Below are 27,274 nucleotides of genomic sequence, written 5' to 3' on the forward strand. Positions count from 1 at the left end.
GAGGTCCAACAAAATCCCAGAACAAATTCTTCCAGGCACTGAGACCCCTCCAGCCCCAGGCTCTGTAAACAGAACAACATCTCCAGAGGGCTCAGTGCTGCTCAGCAGCTGCTCCCCAACGCTGGAGGATTTTAAGCTGGACTTAAGGGTTACATGCAAACAACTAAATTGGCTTAACTATTTATAGAAGCCAAGACTTTTGGCGTGCTGGATCTCTGGCCGTGGCCATCAGCAAGCAGAGGGGCTGCTTACCAACACCAACACCACAGGGCTTTCCTAGGCAACATATTGATTTGTGACTGAGAAGAGCCCACGGTGTGGAAACACTGGAGAACCTTCTCCTGTGGCATCCAGGGCATGGAAAACAAAGGGAACATTTTTGCTCCATCCTACCGAAGCTTTGAGGTTTGAAAAGCCCCCCAAAACCATCAAGTGCAGCCTGTGACTTGAGAGCGGCGCCCAAAGAGAGAAAACCAATTCCTCGTATAATTAAATAATCTTTATTTTTATAAAACATAATACAAAGCATCTACACCATTCACTGGTGGAACATTAGTTGCTATTACACAGTAATTCAGACACAAGTTATTATTTCACACTAGTTCTGCAGTTTCCTCTCACAGTTTGCTCTAGCCACTAAGGAGTAGCCTGAGGACAGGTCCCACCCTGTGCTTGGAATTTGTACTTTTGGGTCTGTGATTCTATGCTGGAGCCCACTAAATGGGCTGTGAGGCCTTGCTCTGCCTCATAAAGCCATTCCTAATTGCCCTTTTGTTTTCTTGTTTACCTTCGAAAGCCTCAGAGCTGAGCAGAGCTCTCCTTCTTCCAACAGAGTTTTTCCCTGTTCAGAAAAGGGGACCACTCAACCATTCTATTTCAAAATACCTTCAAAGAGGTGATTCCCAGATACTGCAGCCACTGCCATCCTCATCCACCTGGGCAGGTAAGGGCTGTAACCCCACGAAACTGCACCCTAAACCTCAGCAAAGGTCACAGCCCAAACCACCAGGGCTGCTCTGGAATCCCTTCCTGGTGGGCAGCTCAGCAGCTCCCCAGGAATGCCTGGTTTCACCTCCAGGACCTGCCTGCCCCATTTCTCCAAGTGCTGCAGCTGAAAGCCCTCTTTCCCTGCCCAGGCTGGTGGCTGAGACTCTTCTGGCTCCAGATTCCTGCAATCCTGACCAGGGAGAACCCACCAGACACCTTCTCCTCACCTTGGGGTTCCCTGTGAAGACGCAGCAGCACAGCTGACCTTCACGTGCATGTCCACCTCACTCCCTGTGACTCCTGCCCTAAATCCCCTTTGCAGAACACCTCACTCCTGCTTTTGGGATGCTGGGAGGTGCCCACGTTCAGGTGACAAAGCGCTGCTGATGGCTCATAGCAGGAAGTGCTTCACTCAAAGTGACTTTTATACAGCACAGCGTGACACAAACCACCGAGAATTCACCAAAGATGGCTTGGTGCTAAATGGAAACACCCTACGAGGTAGGTAAGACCTGGACCCACTTCCCAAAGTGGGTGAAGTTGAGGCAAAGAGGCTCCTGGATGTGCTCAACAGAGCAGCAGAGCTGGGAAAAAAGAACCATCAACCCGCAACCAGCCCTTCTGGTCTCCTTTCGAGGCTTGATAGTGCTGAATGAGTCGAGTTTCCTCTCCAGGACCAGCTCAGCAGTTAGCTCTGCTCATCTGAAGGGTTTTTTTGGGGGTTCTTCATGTCTTTGGCTGCAGCAGGCAAGGCTCAAGCAAAAAGGGGGCACCTGAGCTGCGCTGGAGGCTCAAAGGAAATGCTCAAAATCACAGCAGCAACAAAGGAACAGCTTAAGAACATGCAGTGAAATAAACTCCAGAAGCTGCCAACTGGTTTTTCCCCTGCAAATAGGGCCAGATAAGTAATGCTTATTTTTCTCCCAGTCAGGTTTTTGGGGTTTGTTTGTTTGTTTTTGCTTTAAAAAGACCAGATTCTGGGCCTCTCAGTTCTTTAATTACTAAGCTGTAAAATAAATCTCTCTGACCCTCTAAACGTTCACTTTTATGAAGTGACTCAGACCCAGTCAGAGGGAAATCAAAGCCCAGGGGTCAAGGCTTCAGTTCAGATGAAGGAGAGCCAAGGTCAGTCTGTGGCTTCCACAGGGCAGATTCTGGGCAACCAGAAATCCCAGCTTGGATTTGGGGCACAGCAGAGGGAATTTTGCTGTTCTGAAGACAAAGTCAGGGCTTGGCTTGTCAGCAAGAAAACCCCTGACTGTCAAATCCTGATGGAGCTTCTCAAAATGGGGTGTGCTTGCTGCCCAAGGAGCGAAAAGCAGTCCTTGTAGGGGAGTTTTAACAGTCAGGAAAGAAGAGGGAAAAATCAGGAAAAATTTTCCCTTCTGGGTCTGTGTCTTTGGGTGTATTCACAGAGCACCTAGTCCTGTATGGCGCCAGTGCTGATTAGAGCTTCTGGACACTACAGAAATTAAGTTATAAATATGTTAATAAATAAGTTATTAAAAGGAGTTAGAAAGGGTAGGAAACAACAACCTACCTAAAATACTGATTTTTCTAGAGTCTCACTCTAGCTCAACCACCAAACTCATTTCTCCCGAGGGAAACACAGGGATAATGAACCAAGTGCAGATGACAACCATCACTTTGCATTTATATAGCACCTCTCAAGTGAAAATCTGAAAGTGCATAACAGACGGAGCAGCTCCATCACCCCCAAGTCACGGAGGGGGAATTAGGCACAGAGTTAGAGTTGTGTGACTTGCCCAAGGTCGCACAACGAGGTGGTGGAAGAGCCAGGAATCCCAGCTTGGATGCAACACTAGGACACGCTTCTTCCTTCCAGCATGAAGAGTCACTCCAGCTGCCTAGACTGCACAGGACACTGGACATGGAGACCTAGCGTTACCTCCTCCTCTCTCCCAAGATCCTGAAGGAGTTGCCTACAGACATCACTATTTACACCTGCACTGCTGCACTAGTCATGCTCAGTCTATAAAATCAGCCCTTCTTTCACTCAGCGTTCAGGCTGCGCTTACGTACGCGCCGAGCCAGCCTCTGCCAGGCCGAGCGCTGCAGATCCAGTGAATCCGTGGCATAGCTCCATGGATTTCGGTGGAGCTCCGCCAGGGATAAATTTGGCTCCGGCACCGCTAACGTCCGTTGGCTCCTCTCCCGACCGTGGCATTCCAGGCACGATGCCCCTCCTTTCCAGCCCGTGAACTCGAGGAACTCTTCGCTGGGCATCCTCTCAGTGGCTTTTGAGATGCCCGTTGGTTTTCAAGCACAGCTCGCGGCTCCTTCGGCTCCTCCAGGCCTGGTACTTCCTCATGCTCTTCCTCCGGGCGAAGCGGCAGATGCTGACCATGAAGACCCAGGACACGGCGTACATGACGACCCCGCCCAGCTTGATGTACCAGCGGGGCCGGGGCGAGGCCAGCTCGCAGTACATCAGCCAGGCGCCCATCCCGATGCGCACGCCGGTGAAGAGCGCCACGAAGAGGAAATCCACCAGGTCGCCCGTGAAGCTGTGGTAGCGGCCCAGCTCCTTGAGGAACCAGCGGGCCTGCAGCAGCGGGTTGGTGATCTCGCTGCCGAAGATGACGGCGTTGACGTCCGCGGCCGACTCGCCCAGCGCCAAGGAGGCGGCGATGCCCACGATGCTCACCAGGTGGTGGGCCAGCATCAGGGCACCCTCCGTCTGGAAGTACACGCACCAGCACAGGTCGAAGATGAAGTAGCCCAAGCTAAGGCACAGCCCGTGCACCTGAAGGGTTGTGTTGGGTGACCCTGGAACGTAAGAAACAGAGCTTTAAGGCGTGGAGGCAACAGGCAGGATGGGGGACAGGGAAGGGGTGTTGGGATAAGTCAGCCGAGACTCCGTCATCTTCATGCAGGAAAAGCCAATTCTTTATTCACAGTGATGCCTTGGGAAGGCTGACCTGGAACAGAGACTGGACAGAGCTAGAAAATAGAATAGGTATTTATTGAAAGGCATTTAGGATACACCTTGGGCAGGACAAGAGCCGGACCTTAAGCTGAAACTTAAGGCATCAACATCACTTATTTTATCCAGTTTTCACAGACCTTGTCTGCAACACCTGTTGGCTGTTAGTTTTCTTACTGCTTCATTTATTGGTCAGAAGGTGATTTGTGTGTACGTGCTAAGATTCAGGTTGTTTACATTTCTTCCCTACGGGTTCTCATGGAACACATCTTATTGTTTACACAGATGCACTTATTTTTCAACCCAAGAATAGGTTGTTGTGTTAACATCAACCTGTTATCTTTCATACCAAGATTGCTTTCACATGGGAACTTGCAAATTGCTTAATTACACTTGGAAGAGATGACAGGCTGGCTATTAATCTAACAGAGCGGGCCTGATCTGATGAGGCCTTTCTTTCATAATCCTTCTACCTGTCCACGACATCAGGGGTATTCACCTCTGGCTCACACTGGCGACAGCCAGGCCACAGAAATCCCCCGAGTCACAATGCCACAGCTGTTAGCCCGGCAGCTGCACACACGTAATGGCCACACAGAAGGTCACACGCTCTGCCAAAGTGCAGCTGGGGAGCGGCATTACAGCAGCAAAATGCAGTACCAGGCTCTCCATTCCTCCGGGGCTCTCCCCCACACAGCGGCTGGGGTGCATCCCTCGAGCAGGCTGGGGACGGAGGCGGCGGGAGAGCCCCCGGGGGCGGCGGGATCGCGGATTTCCTCGCTCACCTGGGTGGCTCAGGGGCCAGGGGCCGTCGATGAAGCCGATGTAAGCAGACAGGCAGGTGGCGAGGATGCCGTGGGTCAGCGTGACCAGCCTGCAGCTCCACTCGATGCTGCGGTGCCGGTAGCGGTGGCAGAACCACTTGTAGAGGCAGAACCAGGCCAGCAGGCTGCAGGCTGCACGCAGGGGCAGCGGGAACAGCATCCTGTCCTGGGAACAGCGGGACACAAGGGATCGGAGGGACAAAGTGAGCGGGAGGTCGAGCCCGTGGCAGTGTCGGCACAACCCAGCACGGCTGTGCTCCGTAACCATCCCAAAGCTGCTTCCTGTTGGGGCTGCTTGCTCCTGACAGATTTTCTCTGTGTGAAAACCACTTTATTCTCCTCACTGCAGACTTCATTTCATCCTTACTGGCACCAAAAACCTATAAACCCTTTGGATGCAAAAGAATAAGAACCTATGTCCATATAGATTTTTTTTTTCAGCAGTGTTTCTTTTATACGTTCCCTCACACACTGCAATAATCTCTCAAACAAGAAAAAGATAAATTGCCAGAACAAAATTACAGCACATAAACACTTGTGGATGTTGCTGAAACCCTCCAAATACACATTACTGCGTTCCACACCTCGTTTGTATAATGCCTTCCCGTGAAATGCGTGTCTCACTGCTCCTGAGCATTCAGGGAAGCGCAGCAAAAGGAGCTGAGTCAGGCTTTGGGATACAGGAGTTCCCAGTCGTGCAACAGCCAAAGCACCACTGGTACCTGCTGCCCAAGTCTGACCTCACTCCCAGGGCTGGGGAGCACAAGAGGGACTTCACGGGCTGAGGAGTCAGAGCTGCAAAGCCCAATCTTCCTGTTTGGCCTGTTGGAGCATTCCCAGGAATGACTGGAGGCTGGGCAAACAAGACCATTATGTTTTAATGGGCCTTGGGAACGTGGGGAGATGAAATAGGGATGGGATTAACTGCTCTGAGCAGGCACTTCCATTCACATCCCTGCTGCTCCAGGTCCAGACTCAGAGCAGATAAAGGAGGGAGAATTCTGCTGTGACAAAAGGGATTGACCAGCTGGAGAAGGCTGGGGGAAAGAAGAATAAAAATACTGAGGTCTTTTCCACACCTACTCATGAAAAAGCTATGTCTCCATACCCTGGAAAAAAATCCCAGAGTTTCCTGAGCTGGGACTCATAAGGATGATCCAGTGCAGCTCCTGGCCCTGCACAGACCCCAAAAAATCCCACCCTGTGCCTCAGAGCAGTGTCCAAAGGCTCCTGGAGCTCTGGCAGCCTCGGGGCTGTGCCCATTCCCTGGGGAGCCTGGGCAGTGCCCAGCACTCTCTGGGGGAAGAACCTTTCCCTGATACCCAGCCTGAACCTCCCCTGACCCAGATCCAGCTGTTCCCTTGGGAAGAAAGCAGGGGGCTTTCTTCCAATTGAACATCAAAAATCAACGTTTAGTAGCTTTAACTCAAAGAGAGTAAACATGGATTAGATAATGGGAAGAAATTCTTCCCTGTGAGGGTGGGCAGGCCCTGGCACAGAGTGCCCAGAGCAGCTGCGGCTGCTCCTGGATCCCTGGAAGTGTCCAAGGCCAGGCTGCATGGGGCTTGGAGCACTCTGGAATAGTGGAAGGAGTCCCTGTCTGTGGCAGGAGGTGGAATGAGATGATTTTTAAGGTCTCTTCCAGCCCAAACCGTCCTCTGATTTGTCCTTAGCATATGCACACTAGAAAGGCCAATACAATTTAAAAAGCAGCAATAATTACACAATAAATAACAAATAACTCTACATAACATACATACAAACAATAAATAAACAAATAACATGTCGCCTTATATAAAACTATGTATTTCCCTGACTATTATTTTATATTATCGCATACATTCTTATGCATCTATTATACACAATAGACATTATCATTTGGACCGCCGGTAGCAATGAAAGCACAAACACAGTTCAGAACAGCCTGAAAACGATTAAAAACCCATACGGGGCACCTCCAGCAAAGCACCGTTATCCCGTTATCCATTTTTTTTTTTTTTTTTTTTTTTTTTTCCCCAGTCCAGACGGGAAGATGGAGGAGCTCACGGACCGTACCAAGAGCCCGGAGCGCAGCCCCGGCGCACCGCCTCCCCATCCCTCCTCCCGCATCCCGCGGGCTGCAGGGCCCCGTCCCCATCCCGCTGCGGCTCCCGCATCCCCCGGGCACAGGGACAGGGGCAGGGAGAGGGGCAGGAGCCTTCCCCAGCACCCACCTGCCGGGCCGCGCTGCCGGAGCCGCCCCGGATCACGGAGCGAGCGGCGGCGGCCGAGGGGCACCTGGCGGCCGGGAGGAGGGACGGCAGGGATGGGGATGAGGAGGAGGAGGGACGGGAAGAGGGATTAGGGGCGGCAGGATGGCAGAAAGGCGAGCCGGAGCTGCCGTGCCCGCGGAGCGCATCCCTCGGAAGCCGCCCCGCTCCGCACATCCCTGCTGCCACAAGCTGGAGCCCTGGCTGCCCTTGGAGGGCCAAACGCCTCCTACAAACTGACATCAGGAACTTGGGGGACTGAGTTTCATTTCCAAGGAAAAAGGGCCCCCGTTCGTGTCTATTGCATTGTGCCTGGCACTGCGCTTCTGCCCACGAAAATCCCAAATGGATCTGGATTCCTCCCAGATCCAAGTTGCCACAAGTTGGAGCCCTGGCTGCCCTTGGAGGGCCAAACGCCTCCTACAAACTGACATCAGGAGCATGGGGATGAGTTTAGTGTCCCATGGAAAAGGGCCATCGTACCTATCCAAGGAGCACTGCCTGGCACAGGGATTCCGCCCACGAAAATTCCGAACGGATCTGGATTCCTCCCAGATCCAAGCTGCCACAAGTTGGAGCCCTGGCTGCTCTTGGAGGGCCAAACACCTCCTACAAACTGACATCAGGAACTTGGGGGACTGAGTTTCATTTCCAAGGAAAAAGGGCCCCCGTTCGTGTCTATTGCATTGTGCCTGGCACTGGGCTTCTGCCCACGAAAATCCCAAACGGATCGGGATTCCTCCCAGATCCAAGATCCAGATCCAATCCTCCCAGATTCCTGAGCCGGAAGGCATCCATCGGGATCATGAGCCCAGCTCCTGTTCCTGCACAGACACCCAACAATCCCACCCTGTGCCTTGGAGCATTGTCCCAAAACTCCTGGAGCTCTGGCAGCCTCGGGGCCGTGCTCATTCCCTAGAGACCCTGGGCAGTGCCCAGCACCCTCTGAACCTTTCCCTGATACCCAACCTGAACCTCCCAACGTAAATATCCAATATCCAACCTAAATCTCCCCTGGCACAGCTTCTCGGGGTCCCATCCCTGGTCACAGAGATCAGAGCTGCCCCTGTGAGGAAGCCACAGACCCCAGATTTTCTCCTCCAGGTGAAACCATCCAAGCTCCCTCAGCCACTCCTCGTGTGGCTTCAGCTTGACCCCGTTCAGCCCAGCTGCCAGAGCAGGTCACGTCCCCACGGGGCACACGGAGCATCGCTGTAGCCCGGGGACACAGAAATCGGTCCCACACCCGCCCCGCCCGCTCTGATCACCCCGTGTGCGCCGCAGGGCGCAAAAAGCACAGCCAGCCTTCGCTCTCCTCCCTCCTGATGTGAGCAGACCCTTCTGCAGAGCTCCGGAGCTGTGTCAGGGCAGCGGCAGTCCAAGGTGACATCCCCCGAGGGGTTTTGTCACCCAGAGTGGAGCAGTGCAGCTGCAGCGGGCTAGGAGAGCTCCCACCCTGCCCCGGACATCCCCAGCTCATGCAGCACTTACAAAGCTCGGCAATTTCTTCTCACCGCAGGCAATCAGCGCTGCCCATGCTCTCTGCTGCCTTCCACATCCCAAATTCAGGGTTTAAGCAGGACACCTGAAGCAGCTACAAAAGTTCCTCCACCTTTCACAAGTTACAGTCAAAACAACCTCTCACACCCAAAAACGTGGGTTCTGTTTTTTCCTCCCTCCCACCTTTTGAAATGCAGACGGTGGGAGTGGCTTGACCTGCCTCTTCCAGCGCTCATAATCAGTGCTTTCAGCTGTGTATTCCAACATGATACAGATCTTACTTTTCCAGTTCAGGCCAGGTACGTGTTCCTACTGCTACAAAATGCTCATCCTCCTGCTATTTCAGCACACCTTCCTGAGCATTAACAGTGCATTGGCTTCTCTGACAAATCTGAGGTCTCATCTTGCTTCCCTCCACCTCTGCTGGCCCTCCAGTAGCCTCAGGAACACATGAGATGGAGCTGGTTTAATGTTTAGCTTAGGACAAAGAAAAGCATGGACAGACGGGAAATTATCGGGCTGATGTCTTCACATTAGGAGAATTATGAGATGGAATATTAGGAAAAGATTTTTGGCTGTGAGGGTGATGAGGAGCTGGGATGGAATTCCCAAAGAAGCTGTGCCTGCTCTGGAAGTGTCCGAGGTCAGGTTGGACAGGGCTTGGAGCAAGCTAGGATAGAAGCAGGGGATTTTTGGAATGAGATGATCTTTAAGGTCCCTTCCAACCCAAACCACTCTGGGATTCTATGAGCAGCCAGGAAGAAAAATAGAGATGTTCACAGAAGAGCACTCAGATCATTTCATGCAGGAGGTGGGACACACACAAGAGTTGTGGGTGTTGTTGTTTTGTTGTTGTTCGTAGCACAAACTCTGCATGGTGAGGTGCAAGGTAGCAAGCGAAATCATCTCCCTGTGGATTGTACCAGAAGTGAGGTGCAGCTTTTTGCACCAATTTTCCTGTTTGCTTTGTGCAGAGTCAGTCATTTCCATGGGCTGCCTTGCGCTGCCTCGTTTGGCCAGCGTTCAGAGTTCAGCAAAACAGCTCAGGGCAGGAACCTCTGCAAACAGTTGTTTGCACGCTGCTGCCTCATTTAGCACAGCCACAGCCTCCCCCGGCTGCACATCCTTTCCTCTGCTCTCCTGGACCCTTCTAAGCAGAGCTTGCAGCACTGAAAAGCATCGCAGAATGTATTTATTATCTCACCCAAACTGGGAAACTCCTGGTCCACTTCTGAACTGGGAATAAACGAGAGCTGGAGACCTGGGAGTTCAACTGGCAGTTACTAAAACTCGGGTTTTGTGGCTGTAAAAGCTCCTCAAGGGTATCTGACAGATAAAAAGCAGGCTCCTCCATGAAAAATCACATCCTTTGAAATAAGAAATAGGGTGGGGTAGTGGAGCTGGCTGATTTTCTAACATTGCATTAGAAGGTTTGGCACTAAAATTATCTTTGGGTGAGATCTGGCAGATGAGCAGCTGAGGGCACAGATTTTGCATCGAACCTCCCCAGGCAGCTCTGGTTTGCACACGAGCAATGTGGGTGCACTGGGATTTTGTCCCTCAGCTGAAGGAAGAGGTTTTTCCTCACTGGAAGCCAGTCCAGGCTCTCCTGCACTCCAGACAGCAGAGTCCTGGCCCAGCAGGAGCAGGTTCCCAACCAGAAACAGCCACTCAGTCGTGACTCAGGACATCTTATAACCCCCAAGATGTTCTCATGCTTTTGATTGCTTCTCTAAAAAAAAAAAATAAAACCCCAGACAAGTTTCCCTGCAGCCCTTCTGAGCTGGGCATTGCCCCAGTGACAGCCAACACCACAGAGGCAGAGAAAAAACAAAAGCACCCTGGGATGGAGGAGACCATGGCCAGAATTTAAGTTATTCTTGCGCCCAGTGAAAGCAAACCCCTCAGTTTGGTGGCTCTTAAGCTCTCTGCAGCACTGATTCATTGGCAAAGCGGGTTGTGGGTGCATTGCTCACAAACCTGGGCTTCAGCTGAGCCTCTCCTGCCCCTCACTGCTCCAGCCTGACCTCCAGAGCTCCTGGCTCAGCCTGGGCTCATTTCCTGACCTCCTCTCTCCTCCCTGAACTGCACAAAGGGAATGAAGCAGTGACTCTGGCACCCTCACAGCCTTCCCTCGAGCCCCTTTGCCTCAGCTCTCGCTCCAGCTGCCTCCTCAAGACCCAGGACAAAAGAACATCACAGCAAATGGGTTCTCTTTCAAAAGAAAACATGACTTTATTGGAAGTCCCGTCACTCAGAGGAGGTTTTGGAAGAACACAGTGAGCCTGGCAGGTGCCCTCACCTCAGGAGGCCACTCTGGCTCCAGCTTTCCTAAAAACACTAGCCCAGGGACTTGCCCAGGTTCACAGCTGCAATGCTTTCAGTGGATGTGTCCAAAGTGAAGTTATTTCAGGTTATTTTTTAATCTCTCCAGACACCTTGAGGAGCCCCAGCCAAAGGCTGATATCTGCCCTGAACAGAGCCAAATTCAGTGAGATAAATGCAGTAGAGGAGCTGCATTCCTGCTGTTCCCCTCCCTCAGCTCTGCATTTGCTTCTCAGCTCTCAGGGAGCCTTTTAGAGCAGACTAAATCTGAACTGCGGCCTTGAACAGGGGGAAATTCACATTAAAACCCCAGGGAAAATGTCAGAACACCATTCTGAGAGGTAAAGAAGACGAGAGAACTGTTCCATGCTCTGAGGCCTGCTGGTGTGGAGCGGATGTCACACCGAGATCTGCCTAAACATCACTGGGAATAGTCACATATTTGACTCATTAGCCATGAATTCAGCTTAACTGGCTTGCAAATGAGCCAACCCCAGAACAGAAAGAGCATCCAGGGGGGCTCTGCACTCTCCTCCCACTCTCACAAAAAGCCTGATGATTATTTTGAGGCAATCCCAGCCTGGGCCAGCGCCTGCTCATGGAGTTTATTGGCACAAGTCTAATTCCTGGCTCTGCTCTGCGAGGGCCTGAGTCAGTCCCAGGGCAATCCCTCTGCTCTGAGATCGGCACCTGCCCGAATGGAAGTATTAAAGAAAAGAGGAAAGGAAATGTGTCATTAAAAACAACGAGGTAAAACATGGCCTCACGCTGAGTACCGTCACTTCACACACTCAAAGGACAACTCCACTACACCCCTGCGAGCGCTTCAGTCCTGTTCAGACTCTTTCACTCCAGTGCTTAGCCAGGCAGGTTGTCCAAATCCAGGATTATTAAGGAGGGCGAGGCTCAGGAAATCTTTGCCAGGTCACTCCCCTTACCCAGTCCCACTGGCAGAAAAATGGGATTTTTCATATTTGATTTTCTCTCCACTGTCAAATAACTGTGCATTGGAAATGAGGACAGAACATACAGATTGTGCAATTACTGGTTGCAGACTGATTGTCTCTGGCATTGCCACCCTCCTTGGTACCATTGCTGGGGAAGTCAGGTTTCCACTCAAATCCCTCTTCTCTCAGCTTTTCCATGTTCCTAGCACCGATCCATCTCCTCCAGGGGCAGCAGAAAGTCAATTCCATGTCATTTTAGGAGTTCTTTTCACAGGAACAAGCCCCAGCAGCCAGGCCCCAAACCCAGGGGATTGTTCTCCACAACCCATAAACGAGCAGCCAAGTCGTTTCCACAGGTGCACCCCTACTCCTGGGAAGATCGTGTGTCCAGGGAAGGGGTTTTTTTCCACATTTTCCTCCTTACAAATCGACAGATTTCAACCATGAACCCCAAGGACACCACGTACATGGCCAGGCCCCCAGCCTTGAGGAGCCAGTTGGGTTTGGGGGACGTCACCATGCCATACATGATCCACGCTCCCGCCCCGATCCGCAGCACCAGGAAGAGGAGCACGAAGAGGAAATCCACCGCTTTTCCCAGGGAAGTGTGGTAAGAGCCCATTTCCCGCAGGAACCAGCGGGCCTGGAGCAGGGGGTTGGTGATTTCACTGACAAACACCACAGCGTTCACTTCCGTGGCGGATTCGCCCAGCCCCAGCACCAGGATCATGCCACAGATGCTCAGGGTGTGGTGGAGCAGCATCAGGTCCCCCTCTGTCTGGAAGTACAAACACCAGCCCAGGTCAAAGAGGAAGTAGCCCAAAGTCAGGGACAGCACGTGGATCTGCAGAGGGGTGTTTGGTGAACCTGGAATGGAAGATGTGCATAAGCCTGGGCTCTTATTTAAGATATTTTTCTACTTTACTGACCAGTACAGGTCGAGCGTGCTTCTCTCCTCATAAATTTCCAGCCTTATCCATAAGTGCCAGGAATTAGGGATGTTTGGTTCTGCTTCCCCTTCACACCCCAGCCTGCCCCACTGCTGCTTCCCTTCTCCTTCCAGCCTTTTAGAAAACCTCCATCAGCAGCACTGTCTGAGATTTAACGGTAGAAAGCAGCCAGCAGGAGCCTGCAGCTGAGTGTCAGGAGTTATTACACCCTTCAAGACGTGGAAGCTCTTTGTTCTCCACACGTAGCTGCTCCTGATGCTGCAATGAACTCAAGCTGCCAACCTGAAAATTTCCAGTTTGCACAGGGATAAGCCAAAAAAAAAAAAAAAATTTAGAAGAACGAAAGGATGGACATTGAGAATTGGAGGAAAGAGAAGCAGCGGAATTAAACAAAATTTGGCTCCAAACACCCACCTGTAAGAGGAGAGGAAATCAACCCCTACGTCCAACTGTGACAGAGCCACAGGTGAGCACAGGTGAGGGTGAGATTCCAAACATACCTGCGTGGGTCAGAGGCCAGGGGCCATCCAGGAACATGACATAGCCAGAGAGGCAGGTGACAATGAGCCCGTGCAGGAGGGTGACCAGGCGACAGCTCCACTTGTAGGAACGCTGCCGGTTCCAGAGGCAGAGCCAGCTGTAGAGGCACAGCCAGGTGACAAAGCTGCAGGTCACCTCCAGGACGATGGGAACCATCCTGCTGGACACAGAGGGACAGCGTGAGGAGGGCGGCGGCCCCTCAGAAAGCCGTGTTCAACCGGACCACTCTCCGTATGTGTCCCAGCACATCCATGGAAATCCCGGATAGGGAGGGGAAAAAACTCCACAAAGAACCAAAACGAGCAAAAAAACAAACAAAAAACCCCTCACAAAGAACCGAAACGAGCAAAACAACAACAAAACAACCCACAAACAACCGAAACGAACAAAACAAACCTTGTACCTCTCCCGTGAGCACCGCGCCCTCCCGTGCCCGCTGTGCGCCGCTTCCAAACGCCCAGACCCGAACGGGAAAACCACAATCCCAACCTCCCGCTGCCAAAGCGCCTCTGCCCTCGGGAACCAGGACGGGGGTGGGGGGACCAGACCCCATCCCCATCTCGGCACGGGGCGGGGGTACCCGACAGCCCCAGACCCCCAAATCCTCACCCCGCTCCGGCTCTGCGCGCCCGGCACCTGCGCCCGGCTGGGGCCGCCCGGGCGGGGAGGCGGTGCCGGCGCTCCCGGAGCCTTTTATCGTCCCTTCCCAGCCCTGCCCTGCCCAGCCCAGCCCTGCCCGGCCCCGCCCGGCCCCCGCGGCATCCCCCGAGAATGCTCCGCTGCATCCCCGCTCGCTCAGCCCCGCTTTACCTGCCCCGGAGGCGGACAGGGATGCGCGGAGCGGAGCTGCGAGTCCCGGGGCAGGGCCAGAGCCGGGGCAGGGAGGGCAGAGAAGGGGGAACGGGGCGGGGGAAGCGGGGACAGGCGTTTGGTACCTCCGCCCAGCCTCGGCTCGCCCGGCTGGAGCCGTCCCCGAGGGCGCCCGGGCTTTATTTTGCGTTTTCCTCTCTGGTGATGGAGAATAAAGGGGCGGATCGGGCAAGAGGGGAGGTGCTGGTGTCCTTGTTTTTCTCTTATTCTTTTTTTTTTTTTTTCCCCCTATTGTTTTGCCGAGTGTCCTGGAGTGTTCTTTCAGTCTTTCTCCCGGACGGGGGTACAGGTGAATGATTCCAGGGCGGGGAGGCTGAGGCAGGAGTCAGGGAGTCAGGGACAGGCTGTGTCCGGGGCTGGGAGCGGGGCCGGACACTGGGCGCTCAGGGAGATGTGACACAGAACGTGCAGAACAGGATGGGTGAGCCGGGAGCTGAGCTGGGGCCAAGTTCAGGGCTAGGAGTGAGTAACCAGGACAGGGCTGTGCTTCCTCCAAGCCCTGCCAGCCAGCTCCGTGTCAGCACTGTGTCATTCCTGACTCAGTTCACTTGGAAATCTGAGACTGTGTCCCCCCAACAACCCAAATTTTCCCGACAGCCCGAGATCCACACTGTGAGTAAAACCGCTGAGAGCACAGGAGCCCTTCTCAGTGAGACCTGCCGTGTGTGCTGCACTCCACAGGATGCTCCTGTGAGTTATATATTCAAATATTCTTTTAATTGGATCGCAGATTATAGGTTGCTCTTATATTTGAGCTAAAACTTGCCGATTTTTGCCTCCTTTTCTAGCGTTTTGAAGCAGGCAGGGACCCCCAGCACAGAGAAAGGGGGTCCCACTGCAGTTTGAGTATTAATCCCTGCTGGCATCTGTAAAGGTGAGCCTGAATTTAAGCTAAAGTGTTTTATTGGACTGTTAGGATCCATGCTAATTCTACCTAATTCTACCAATTCCAGCTAACTGGGAGCCGGAAATCCCAAGGCTGTGAGCATCAGAAGCGATGAGGGAACTTGGTGGCATCATTTGGGCACTGAGAAATGCTCAAAATCTCCCTTCAGGCCTCGGAGAAACCTGGGAAGGACAAGGAATATTCTCCCAGTTTGCACTCCCTCTCCTCACAGGTGGAAGGAAAGAAATGAATGAACAGTAAAAGAAATTAAATACCAACAGCAATTTGTTAATTTTCCAGCCCTCCCCAGCCTAGCTTGGACTTGGGCACTGCTGAAAGTCAATTTTTGAGGTGCCCCAGCTCCTGGTCTGCAGCTGGAATTGCCACAGCAGCTCTCCTTGGAGAGGGGCAGGGAGCACGGGGATGGCTCAGGCACAGGAGCTGCTCAGGAGGTGACCGAGTTCTCACAGGGAGCAGCTGCTGCCTGCATTGTTCCTCTGTGGCTGTGGGAGGTGACTCTTGCTCCTGGAAAGCTGGAATTTCCTGCTCTGTTTATTTTAAGTCCCTTAGATGCTCTCCTGCGAGGCTGGGAGCGTTCCTGGGCGGCAGGGGAACAAAGTTCTTTCCCTTCCAACTGCAGCTTTTTGTGGAGCAAACAAACCGCTGCTGTTTGTTTTCCCACTCAGGGCCGGTTTATCAATAAATCCCAGGGATTTGGCATTGTGTTTATAAACTTTGTGGAGCCGATGAACCCTCAGGATGTATTTGCACAACACCTGGCACAGCTTGGCCTTGGTCTCAGCAGAAATATCCACGTGCAGGTGCCGTTATCCAGCTTTCAATACGTTGGTGATTTCTCCCTCAGTTTTCAGAAACATTATTCCAAAAGTCACGCAGGTGGGAGCAAATTACTTGGAGGAATTCCTGAGAATCAAATAGAATAGTTTGGAAGAGAAGCCAGATTTGGATCTTAATGTATCCTCTCAAGGCTCTAAGAGCATATGGACGTACAATAAATTGTAAATAGATTATTGGAAATAGCTGATTTAACTTTATTTTTGGTCCCTTTTGACCAAGAGGCTCACAAACCTCTGCAAGTCTGGAGCAATTCACCTGACTCTGCAGGCAAAATACAAATTACAGCTCAGCTCGCAGGAGTTAATTCAGGAATTCCTAGCTGAAACAGGCAGGCCAAGGTTACGAAGACAATCAGTGCTCACTCTTGAAATAATTGCTGATAATCTATGAAATAATTTGAGATTTTCGCAGCAGGAACAAGCTGGAAGCTGCAGCTGTGCTGAGGTTTGGGTTAATAAATGTCCTCGGTGAGGGGTGGCAGGAGAATCAGCTGTGATGTTCCTCATTCCCTAAATTCTGCTGTTCGGCACAAATGGAGCACGGGGAGATGGAAATAGGGTTTTCATCACCATTGCCTATAGGGACCAAGTCCTTTCTCCAAGGTCATGCAGGAAGTAAGTTAAGACAGAGTGACCCAAAGGTTCAGATCAATGTTTAAATCTGCTAATCTTTAAATATCCACATCAGCCAAAATGAATTGAAAAATAAAGGAAAAATAAGAGTGGAATTGTAGCCACAATTTTCCTGGTTGGTAGGCAGTGAAAATTGACTTTTCCTATTGGAATCTCATGCAATTCCCAAACACTTGCACACACCAACCTCAAGCAATACTACGTGAACAGAAAAACAGAGCAGAAAATAAATTCCTTACAGCTCAAAGACCAGAAGGCACCTCAGTAACAGGCTGTTATTTTTTGGTATCAGATAAAACCCAAAAAAAGAGGAAAAGAAATAAAAAAGAGAAGGTCAAGACTCATCCCACTAAATCAACACAAATCACAATTTCCCCCACGGTTTTCAGCAATAACAAGACCTGGACACAAGTTTTGCAAAAGACAAATTTTTTTGGTTGGTTGGTTGTTGTTTGTTTTTTTTGTTTTTTTTTTTTAAGGAAAAAATAAGGATGCTCTAAAATACTTAATTAAAAAAAAAAAAAAGGAAGAAAACAAACAAACAAAAAAAAAAAAAAAAAAAAACCAAAAACAAAAAGCACCTTTAAGAAAGGGAGCGGGAGGCGCAAAGCAAGTGGATGGGGAGCCTGGGGAAAACCAAAGCTCCCACCCAGCCACGGGGCTGCGGTGAAATGAACTCAAACCTCGGCTCAGTTTGGGGGCTGTGCGTGACAGGAACAGCAGGAGGGACCCTCCTTCCTTTGGGGGAGCTCTGGGACGGGGTGAGGACAGAGAGAGAGACAGAGACAAAGAGGAGAGTCCTGACACAGGAGCCCTGCCCGGGAGGATGCGGAGCTGCAAGCGGAGGAGCCATGCGAGGACAGCGAAGCAGGAGCTCGCCCTGGAGGCACCGTGGGGGCTCGGGGAAGGGGACAGTGTCACGGTGGGGCTGGGGGGAGAGGGCCAATGTCGCTGTGGGGGGCTCGGGGAAGGGCTGGGCTGCAGTTTGAGTCCCTGCACGGCCCCGCTGCCGGGGGCTCCTGGCGCGAGGCCGCGCCGGCGGCGGTGGAAGGCACTGGAAAGCCCCGAGCATCATGGCTGGTGCACGGCCTGGAGGCAGAGCTGCTCTCGCCCTCGCTGCAGCGCGTCTCAGTGGAGGTAGGTGGGTTGGTTCCATCGGTACCAGGAGCTGTTGGCGAAAGGGAACGGCAAAAGTTTCAGCTCGGAGCGAAAACCCGCCCTGATTTCCCGCTCGGCGCGGCTTTGGCTCCGCGCATCCCGCAGGTCGTTCCGCAGGCGGCGAGGGTGCGGCACTGAGAGGGGGTAAATCACACTGAGAGGGGGTAAATAACATTCTGAGAGCTGGTAAATCACACTGAGAGGGGGTAAATCACACTGAGAGGGGGTAAATAACATTCTGAGAGCCGGTAAATCACACTGAGAGGGGGCAAATCACACTGAGAGGGGGCAAATCACACTGAGAGGGGGCAAATCTCACTGAGAGGGGGCAAATCACACTGAGAGGGGGTAAATCACACTGAGAGGGGGCAAATCACACTGAGAGGGGGCAAATCACACTGAGAGAGGGTAAATCACACACTGAGAGAGGGCAAATCACACACTGAGAGTGGGTAAATCACACTGAGAGGGGGTAAATCACACTGAGAGGGGGTAAATAACATTCTGAGAGCCGGTAAATCACACACTGAGAGTGGGTAAATCACACTGAGAGAGGGTAAATCACACTGAGAGCAGGTAAATCACACACTGAGAGTGGGTAAATCACACTGAGAGAGGGTAAATCACACTGAGAGCAGGTAAATCACACACTGAGAGTGGGTAAATCACACTGAGAGAGGGCAAATCACACTGAGAGCAGGTAAATCACACACTGAGAGTGGGTAAATCACACTGAGAGAGGGCAAATCACACTGAGAGAGGGCAAATCACACTGAGAGCGGGTAAATCACACTGAGAGAGGGCAAATCACACTGAGAGAGGGCAAATCACACTGAGAGCGGGTAAATCACACACTGAGAGTGGGCAAATCACACTGAGAGAGGGCAAATCACACTGAGAGTGGGTAAATCACACACTGAGAGTGGGCAAATCACACTGAGAGAGGGCAAATCACACTGAGAGTGGGTAAATCACACTGAGAGGGGGCAAATCACACTGAGAGTGGGTAAATCACACACTGAGAGTGGGCAAATCACACTGAGAGAGGGCAAATCACACTGAGAGTGGGTAAATCACACTGAGAGGGGGCAAATCACACTGAGAGAGGGTAAATCACACTGAGAGTGGGTAAATCACACTGAGAGGGGGCAAATCACACTGAGAGAGGGTAAATCACACTGAGAGAGGGTAAATAACACTGAGATGGGGTAAATCACACTGAGAGAGGGTAAATAACACACTGAGAGAGGGCAAATCACACACTGAGAGTGGGCAAATCACACTGAGAGAGGGCAAATGACACTGAGAGCGGGTAAATCGCACACAGAGCGGGTAAATCACACACAGAGCAGGTAAATCCCAGCCCCTGTGGGGTGTGCTGGCTCCCAGGGACACGTCATCCACATCTGGGGGACCCTCGTTGGTATTTCCCTTCATATTCCAGTGTCAAAGCACCATTCCCATAGCCAAGGCCACGGGAAGAAATCAGAATTAGTGCTGCTTCACAGCAACCCCCCTTGTTTCTAAACAAGACCTTCAGGTGCTACCTGGCCTTTTTTTGTCTTTTTTTTAATCTCAAGAGATTTTGTTGGGGAGGGGAAAAAAAAAAAAAAAAAAAAAAAAAAAAAAAAAAAAAAAAAAGTTTCATTTCATGTTAATGTTTCTGCTAAAACAAAGATGATAAAAAGTGTTTCATTTAGAGGTAAATAATGAGTGGGGGAATCCAGCAAGCAGAAATCCTTTCTCCTTTTTTTTTTTTTTTTTTTTTGGCAGCATAAAATTTTGAAAAAAACTTCTTTTACTATTAAAAAAATGGAAATGTTCCCTGATCTTTTCCAGTCCCTGCTTCTGTCGCAAAAACCTCACTCCAAGCAACAAATTTTTGTTGCGGGGACAAAATAAGGGGAGAGGGATTCGTGGCACAGGGTGACCCGAGCAGCTGTGGGTCACCCCCTCCTAACTCAGCATCCTCGAGGTGATGCAGCAGAAATCACAAGAGCAGAGAGCGCCCAGGGAAATAACCAGCAGGGCTCTGAGCCCTCTTGTCTGATTCAATGCTTTTGCAGCCTCTGAAGGCGGGGCAGAGGTAAAAAACAATCTTTGTTTTGCCACTGTGGAGGAGCTGCTCACAGCAGAGCTCTGTGGGTGGCACTGCAGGAGAGAAAACTGGCTGTGGAGGGGGTTATCCAGGCAGGAACAGCAAAATAAACCTTCCTCTGCTTCCTTCACGCAGGAGTCAGGTGAGGACAGCGTTTCTAATCACTTTGGGGCTTTTTTAAATTTTTTCTTTTTTAACTAGCACAGTTCAGGCAAATCTCGATTCTTGAGCAGAAAAAGAGCCACAACCCAAGAATACAGAATGTCCTGAGCTGGAAGGGACCCACCAGGATCACCAAATCCAACTTCTGTCCCTGCACAGGACACCCCAACAATGCCACCCTGTCCCTGAGAGGTCCCACAGGAAGCTTCACACAGGAACTCTCCACATTGCTGGAAACCTCTAAGGGCTTTCCTGTTCTTCCTGGAGACCCCCGTGTTCTCCCCCCAGCCCCCGATTCCCTGGGCTGGTTTGGGGTTTTTGTCTGGGTTTTGGTTTTGTGAGCTGTGCCTTACCCTGAAGAGTTGAAGCCAGAAGAGTTCATGGCAGCTTTGGAGTTGCTCTGGGCTGTGCCAGGGCTGCTGGCATGGAGGGCACTGCCCGGGGACGAGGGCCTGCTGGAGTTCCCTGGGGAGCACGAGGATGTCACTGCGTGGGACAGAGCACAGTGAGCCTGGCAGCTCCTCCTCCTGCCCAGACATCCCCACCCCACCCCTGTGCCCACCCTCTGATTCTTGGGGGCTCTGCTGAGAGAGGGGGAGGTTCAAAAACCACAAAAAGGACAAGGAGATCTCTGAACTTGGCTTGGGGTTCTGCTGAGAGAGGCAGGAGGTTAAAAAAAAACCACAAAAAGGACAAGGACATCTCTGAATTGGGCTTGGGGTTCTGCTGAGAGAGGGGGAGGTTCAAAAAACCCAAAAGGACAAAGAGATCTCTGAACTTGGCTTGGGGTTCTGCTGAGAGAGGCAGGAGGTTTAAAAACCCCAAAGAGCACAAGGAAATCTCTGAACTGGGATCTCTGAGCTTGGGGTTCTGCTGGGAGAGGCAGGAGGTTGAAAAGCCTGCTGGAGTTCCCTGGGGAGCACGAGGATGTCACTGCGTGGGACAGAGGGATTAGCATCTCCCCCTCCTGCACAAACATCCCCACCCTACCCCCGTGCCCTCCTCTGATTCCCTGACCCGGGGAAGGTGGGGGACCCCAGGAATGTCCCCTGTTCCAATATCTGGGAATCTCAGGTCCCCACAGAGATCTGACCCTAACCCACCCTTTTATTTGGCTCCCAGTTGTGCCTGGCTCCCAAACCTAAACCAGCCTGGGATTATGCTGGAGATTTATTTTTGCCCAGTGTTTTGTGTGTTTTTATCCCACCCCAAGGCAAGGCTGGGCCGTTCTTACCCCAGCTGTGTGGGGGCACGTTCCCTGCCCAAAGCCAAGGGTTTGATGATGGTTGTGCTGCAAATGTGACCCAGACACGGAGGGGACGGGGATAAAAGGGCAGAGCAAGGAGGGAAGGGAGGGGTTTGGCGAGGCTCACCAGTCCCGGGCATGGTGCTGTGCACTGGATTGACGGAGAGGGGCCCCAAGGACCCTGAGGTAGAGACCTAGGCAGGAGCAGAGGCAGGCAGTGAGCACTTGGCACTGAGAGTGGATAAATCACATCCTGCCACTCCTTTCCCAGCCCCCGTGGAGCGTGCTGGCTCCCGGGGACACGTCACCCACAGCTGGGGCTCTCGTGGGTATTTCCATTCCTATTCCAGGGTAGAAACACCATTCCCGTACCCAAGGCCGTGGGGAGAAATCACAATTAGTATTGGATGACACCTCCACATCCATCTAAATCTGTGGATCAGCTATGGAAAAGCCTGAAATAATCACATTTTCTGGAAGTTTCAAGATAAAGATGGATGTCTCAGATTGGAACAGGCATTCTCAGCCTGAAACTTCCCGGCTCCCTCTGGTTTTGGGCACAAAAAAATCCCAACCTTCTTTAGGGAGCTTATGATTGATAATCAAGGTTTGGATGTCTCAGACTGGGGTTCTCAGCCTGAAAGTTCCCAGCTCCCTCTGGTTTTGGACACAAAAAAATCCCAATCTCCCCTTCAGGGAGCTTAATTCTCAGGTGACAGTTGGCAATTTGGGAGCTGCCATCCAAATCAGCAATTATTCCTGAAGGCAGCACTTTGTTCAGGGAGGCTGATGGGCAAGGGCACACTTTGGACAGCAGTCACGGGAATTATTCACCCAAGCTCCTGCTGTGGGAACCCAAATGATTGTTTTGGGGTCCAAACAGGTTGGGCAACCAAACTACCCGTGATGTTTTCCTGCCTTCTGATGGAGAATTCCAAAAGCTGGGAGATTTCAAGATAAAATTCAGACTCCCACTCCTGTGGCAGCACTGAGGAGGCTCCTTCCACTTTTAAATGGCAAAGCCACCGAGCAATTTTCAAATGAAGCAGCAGGAGTGCAGCTAAATTGGTATCAGTGCACGTAATCCTCACACCCCATTAACTCTGGAAAGACTTTCTTTATCAATCTCACGGGGAAAAGCTTTGGGATAGCACCGTGATTTGGATAAATTATCCTACAATTAAACCAATTAATCAGTTCCTCCTAGGAAATTTGCCTTTCCTTCCTACCGTTTTCAATAAATAGAATTATCGCGTAATTAATCGTTATAATTTAGTTGATTGTTTTCAATGGGTGGAATAATAATGGATGTTCTGGATCAGATTCCGCTTGGGTGGCTGAATCCCAGGTCCCTCACCAGTCTGGAGTTGTAGATGGGTGATTTGATGGGGGATGGCATCGGGCAGCTGATCCGCTTTTCCTTCTGGCGTCGGTTGCAGAACCAGACCCGAACCACTTCCTTTTCCATGGAGAGCTGCTCTGCTATCAAGGAGATCTCCTCTGAACTGGGCTTGGGGTTCTGCTGAGAGAGGCAGGAGGTTAAAAAAGCCCCAAAGAGCGCAAGGAAATCTCTGAACTGAGATCTCTGGGCTTGGGGTTCTGCTAAAAGGGTTAAAAAAGCCCAAAAAAAAGCACAAGGGGTTCTCTCAGCTGGGCTTGGGACTCTGCTGAGAGAGGCAGGAGGTTCAAAAAGCCCCAAAGAGCATCGGGGGCTGCTGGGAGGACAAGGGTGGGGTTGGCTGCGAGCTGGGAGGGGACAAAAGCTCCGTCTGAGGCTGAGGGTAAATATTTGGGTGAGAGATTAAGTTCTGTGAACCACAAAGTGCCTCTGGTTCCACATCAGCTCTCCCGGAGTCAGCAGGGGATGAGTCACAGCTCCTGCCCCACAAATCACTTCCCTCTTTGACCCCAGCAGCACCAAAATCAGTGCTGGGGTCACCTAAACCTGGTGTCACTGTCCAGGGGACAGGAGCTGTGGGTGCTGGTCTCAGAAAAACCACTGCCCCTCTCTTCCCCCAGCCCTCATTTAGAGAGGGAAATAACAGAGCCCACCCTGCCCCCTGAGTATTTAATTTTCATTCCTTTTAGCTCTGTGGGTTTGCTAGGAGCTGAAGCTCAGAAATGTCAAAGATAGCTGGCACAGAGATGCCAAGATAATATTCCCATTACAGAGAATGCGTTCAACCAGCTAAAAAGGAGCTGCTAAAGTGATCTGATCATGACTGAGCAAGTTCTGATATGGGGATGAAACCACGAAAAAACAAGCTCAGGAGCAGTTCGGATTTGAGAAATTTCCAAAGCACAGTTTGGTCCTATTGATTAAAGCTCTGCAGTGATTTTTTGCTTGAAACTCTTGGAGTTTACGAAGTAGAAGGGCTGCACTTCTGAATGGGCTCAGGAAAAATATTAGGAGCAACAAGTTCTGGGGTCTCATAAGAGCTGCTTTATGGGGCATTGTGGCCACAGAGCCCCTGTGACACATCTGCAACTCAAAAAGAGTTGGGGTAGTAAAATATAACAGGGAAATGTGGTGCTAAAATCATAATTCCCTCAGGACAACATTCAACAAGGAAATCATTGGGAATTTCTTTGGTTTTAACACTTTTCCTCTTAACTCCTCCTAGCACTTTTTAACCTACTGTCAAATAATAGGGAATTTTGGGGGTGTTAAAAATTTTCCTGTTAACTCCTCCAAGCAGTTTTTAACTGTTGAATAAATACCCCAAAACCCCCTCTTTTCTTAAGAGGATTCAATGCTTCAGGCTCAGGGAGAGCTCCCAAAAGATGGAAAGATTTTCCCCTCACATCTTGGAATCTCTTCTCCAGTGTGGAGCGGATGTTGGTCTCGATGCTGGTCCTCTTCTTCCTTTTCCGTCCAAACATCTCGTTCACTGAGGGGTAGGAATTGGGGGTGCTCATGGAGGAATCCAAAGGAGCAGATTCTGGGGGAAGAAGGAGGGGAAGAAGAGATATCCAAGAAGAGAATGAGTTGTTTTCATTCCCAGACCCTTTCTGTGAAGCAAAGGCGCCTTCTAAAGTGGATGAATTGTCCCTGCATTGTGGATCCTGCCTCTGATGATGATTAAAATTGCTCCAAATCCATCAAAGAAGAAAAGCGTTTTTACCCACACACTGTTTTTGTTACCTGAGCCTGATTTCCAGCCCGCTCTGACAGGAACCTGGAGCGTTCCAATCATTTAATTTCACACAGAAAAGGATGTTGACCAAACCATTTGGCTCCGGGTGCCTGAGATGTGACCGGTGCCTCAGACATCCTGGAGGGTTGGGTGAAGCAGGAGGCTGACGTGAGGACACCACCCCAAATCCTGCTGCCCCTGGGAATTCCCCTCTCACTGAAACCCTTCCTTTTCTACCTGCCCCTCCTGGGCTGCTCCCTGAGCACTTCAGCAGCTCCTCCCCGTCTTTGCCAGCTCACACAGAGAGGAGCTGGATGGATTTGAGGTTCCTGGATGGATCCTCTCCTGTTGGAACCCTGGGCACTGGGAATTCCCGGCTTTCTGTGCTGCCGGGCACTGACCCCCCACAAACACTGCACTGGACCTGGAACAGCTTCCAAAATGGAGTGACAGCGCTGGGATTGTGGGTGTGGGGTTTGGATAGAAGTGTGTGATAGCACAGGGTGCAAAACTCAGAGTTTAAGGGTTTAGAATATAGTAATAGATACGAAGCAAGATGGAAGATTTAGGGTGTAGGCCAAGTCCTTCTTTTTCACGTTCTTCTCCATGGGTCTGGGTGGGATTTTGTAACTGGGCAGAAAAATCTGCATTGGGGACCACGTGTAGTTGGTTATTGGGTTAAAAGTAAAAATAATTTAGTTGTCATTTCATAATTGGACAGTTTGTACTTAAAAGGCCTTGTAGAGAGAGAAAGACATCTCCATTTTTAGTTTGTCAGCTTGAAGTGCTGTAGCACTCACAACTTGTGGGACTGTGCTATAGATAAGAATTAATAAAAATCTGAGTCAGTCAGAACACGAAAAACCGTCTTGCACATTTAATCCCGGCCCTGGCAGAAAAGAAAATAAAACACAACACTCTCCTGCTGGTGAAATTCCTGCCTCGGTGTCACCCACCTGCATCACTGAGCCACTTCTCCAGCAGGGGCTTGAGCTTGCACATGTTCTTGAAGCTGAGGTTGAGAGCCTCGAAGCGGGAGATGGTGGTCTGGCTGAAATCATTGCCGTAGAGCTTCCCCATGGCCAGGCCAACGTCACCCTGCCAGGGGACACCCAAAAGCCAGCGTCAGCACAGGGAAACCCCTCCCAGCTGTCACAGCCCCACAGAACCGCAGAGTTCACCAGCCTGGAAAAGACTTTTGAGGTCATCGAGTCCAACCTAAGACCCAACACCTCCTCATCGACTAAAGCCTGGCACTGGGTGCCACGTCCAGGCGGTTTTTTTTAAACTGTGACTCCACCGCCTCCTTGGGCAGACGATTCCGGTGCCCAATCACACCTCTAGTGAAGAATTTATCCCTAATGTAGTCTAAACTTCCCCTCAGGATGCTTCCAGGAGAGCTGTGGTCTTGTTTCCAGGACCTGCCTGCCAGGGAAAGGGGATTTTTTTCCCCCAGGAATCTGACCCAGCCCTGAATACTGGAGAAGGTGCAGATATCGAGGTGGTGAGGTGTCGGGAAGGGTTTGTCTCTTTGTGTATTTGGAAGGGAATGCTGCAAAATAACCCAAATTTCCCTAATCCAGCCTTTCCTTCATCCACACCTCTGCTCCAAGCTCCCCCCATCCCCTCCCTGTCCTTCACCTGTGTGAACCCCAGCTTGATCCTCCTTTGTTTGAAGGTCTTAGCGAACTTTTCCAGCTCCTCCAGGTCGCTGGGCTCCTCGGAAGCTCCTGCTGGGGTCAGGTGCTTTGCCACTTGCAAGTGCTGGGGGACGTCCAGGTGGGGTTCAACCGAGGAGCCAGGGAGGCCAGAGCGACCCACAGCCTGTGCAAGACACCCCAAAAGAGATGCTCAGAGCCACAGAAATAGAAAACCCGCGCCTTTTGTCTGGGCCATTTGCCCTCCCTAAAGCAGAGGGTGGAGTTTACCAGGATCTCAGGTGTGCTCTCACCTGGGAGGCCAGGCTGGGTCCGGGCTGGGAGAGGAGGAGGCTGCCCTGTTGCTGAGGGAAGGAGAGGAGGTTTGGCTGCAAAGCTGTGGGGGGGAAAAAAAAAAAAATAAATAAAGGAGAATTTGGTCAGCGAACACCCCCAGGAACGCCCGGAGCGGGAAGCTCCATTTGTTATTTCTTGCCCAAAATACACGAATTTGAGCCCTTAGGAGCGTGTCTGGCTCTGAGCTGGATTGTGAGAAAGAAAAAGTTCTCCCCGTGGCTTTTTCGCCTGCAAGGGATTATTACAGTAATGATAGAAGTGAAATATCTCATTTGCTGATCCCTGCGTGTCGCTCATCACGCTCAGGCATTTGAGAGACCTCTAATCTTGATTTGAGGTGCCAAGCAGCAGAGAATTTCCTACATCCTTCGTGGGGAACTCTCTCAGTGCTTAATCATTGTAGCTCTTAGAAAAATGGACGTCTTATTTCCAATATGAGCCCTTGTGACTCCAACTTTCAGGCACTTGATCTCGTTAAAAAAAACCCCTGATCCTCCAGTTAATCTCGTGAGCCCTCCCACTCTGCTCTCAATTCGACATTTCATTTTCAAATGTCATTTGGAAGCCCTTCTGACCCTTCCTTTCCCAGCCTACTGTATTTCAAATAAATTGAATTTCTTTCAGAACGTCGGAGCTGCCACGAAATGATGAAGGGAAGAAAGAAGGGAAATCCATAAACCCAACAAAACCTGGGATTTATGGAGACTGTGTGATTGTTTAGTTGACAAACTGCCAAGTACAAGCCTATAGTTCTTAGAGGGAATGTCCTACAGGATTAGGTCGTGTAGTTCCCTTGAAATTTAGTTGGTATCAAGTCCATTGTGAGTGAAACCTATAGAATTTAGTGAGGATTTATAACCTTGCTCGGAGCAGTCAATATATTTAATTGATTATAACTGACAATTACAGGGAAATCCAGAGAAATTTATGAACTCCTTGCTGATAAAAGGGAAAACAGATAATC

General features: G+C 51.0%; 3 protein-coding genes and 1 long non-coding RNA gene across 8 annotated transcripts in view; 1 reads left to right on the forward strand and 3 right to left on the reverse strand.

Moving 5' to 3' along the window:
* Positions 1-480: 480 nt before the first annotated feature.
* On the reverse strand, positions 481-8,768 carry LOC120762627 (TLC domain-containing protein 5-like). Of its 2 annotated transcripts, none has more exons than XM_040085209.2 (3): positions 6,972-7,077; positions 4,720-4,924; positions 481-3,777 (listed from the first exon to the last, which is right to left on the reverse strand). In XM_040085209.2, exons 2-3 carry the CDS (start codon positions 4,916-4,918, stop codon positions 3,239-3,241), a joined length of 738 nt encoding a protein of 245 aa, XP_039941143.1. In that variant the 5' UTR covers positions 4,919-4,924; positions 6,972-7,077; the 3' UTR covers positions 481-3,238. The 2 variants fall into 2 exon arrangements, with proteins under 2 accessions (XP_039941143.1, XP_039941142.1); XM_040085208.2 differs by lacking the exon at positions 6,972-7,077 and adding an exon at positions 8,499-8,768 and having other exon boundaries at positions 495-3,777.
* A 1,949-nt stretch (positions 8,769-10,717) lies between these two features.
* On the reverse strand, positions 10,718-14,285 carry LOC120762628 (TLC domain-containing protein 5-like). 4 transcript variants are annotated; one of them, XM_040085214.2, is made up of 3 exons: positions 14,080-14,285; positions 13,230-13,429; positions 10,718-12,646 (listed from the first exon to the last, which is right to left on the reverse strand). In XM_040085214.2, exons 2-3 carry the CDS (start codon positions 13,423-13,425, stop codon positions 12,144-12,146), a joined length of 699 nt encoding a protein of 232 aa, XP_039941148.1. In that variant the 5' UTR covers positions 13,426-13,429; positions 14,080-14,285; the 3' UTR covers positions 10,718-12,143. The 4 variants fall into 4 exon arrangements, with proteins under 4 accessions (XP_039941148.1, XP_039941147.1, XP_039941145.1 ...); XM_040085213.2 differs by having other exon boundaries at positions 13,230-13,426; positions 14,080-14,213; XM_040085211.2 differs by lacking the exon at positions 14,080-14,285 and adding an exon at positions 13,879-13,923 and having other exon boundaries at positions 13,230-13,426.
* Positions 14,286-14,732: 447 nt separating this feature from the next.
* Positions 14,733-15,474, forward strand: LOC120762629 (uncharacterized). The gene is made up of 3 exons (XR_005703931.2): positions 14,733-14,829; positions 14,928-15,013; positions 15,093-15,474. It is a non-coding gene; the product is annotated as an uncharacterized LOC120762629 (long non-coding RNA).
* A 1,554-nt stretch (positions 15,475-17,028) lies between these two features.
* Positions 17,029-27,274, reverse strand: part of POU2F3 (POU class 2 homeobox 3) — a 39,529-nt gene continuing 29,283 nt past the window's right edge. The window contains exons 8-15 of the mRNA XM_040085054.2: positions 26,268-26,350; positions 25,958-26,140; positions 25,273-25,414; positions 23,985-24,121; positions 22,537-22,698; positions 21,307-21,373; positions 20,287-20,419; positions 17,029-17,683 (exon numbers count right to left, since the gene is read on the reverse strand). Of these exons, the coding sequence (XP_039940988.1) occupies positions 17,644-17,683; positions 20,287-20,419; positions 21,307-21,373; positions 22,537-22,698; positions 23,985-24,121; positions 25,273-25,414; positions 25,958-26,140; positions 26,268-26,350 (947 nt within the window). The 3' untranslated portion in view covers positions 17,029-17,643. The remainder of the gene's footprint in view (positions 17,684-20,286; positions 20,420-21,306; positions 21,374-22,536; positions 22,699-23,984; positions 24,122-25,272; positions 25,415-25,957; positions 26,141-26,267; positions 26,351-27,274) is intronic.

This window comes from Hirundo rustica, chromosome 23, assembly GCF_015227805.2.
Source record: "Hirundo rustica isolate bHirRus1 chromosome 23, bHirRus1.pri.v3, whole genome shotgun sequence".
In the NCBI taxonomy this organism is placed as follows: Eukaryota; Metazoa; Chordata; class Aves; order Passeriformes; family Hirundinidae; genus Hirundo; species Hirundo rustica.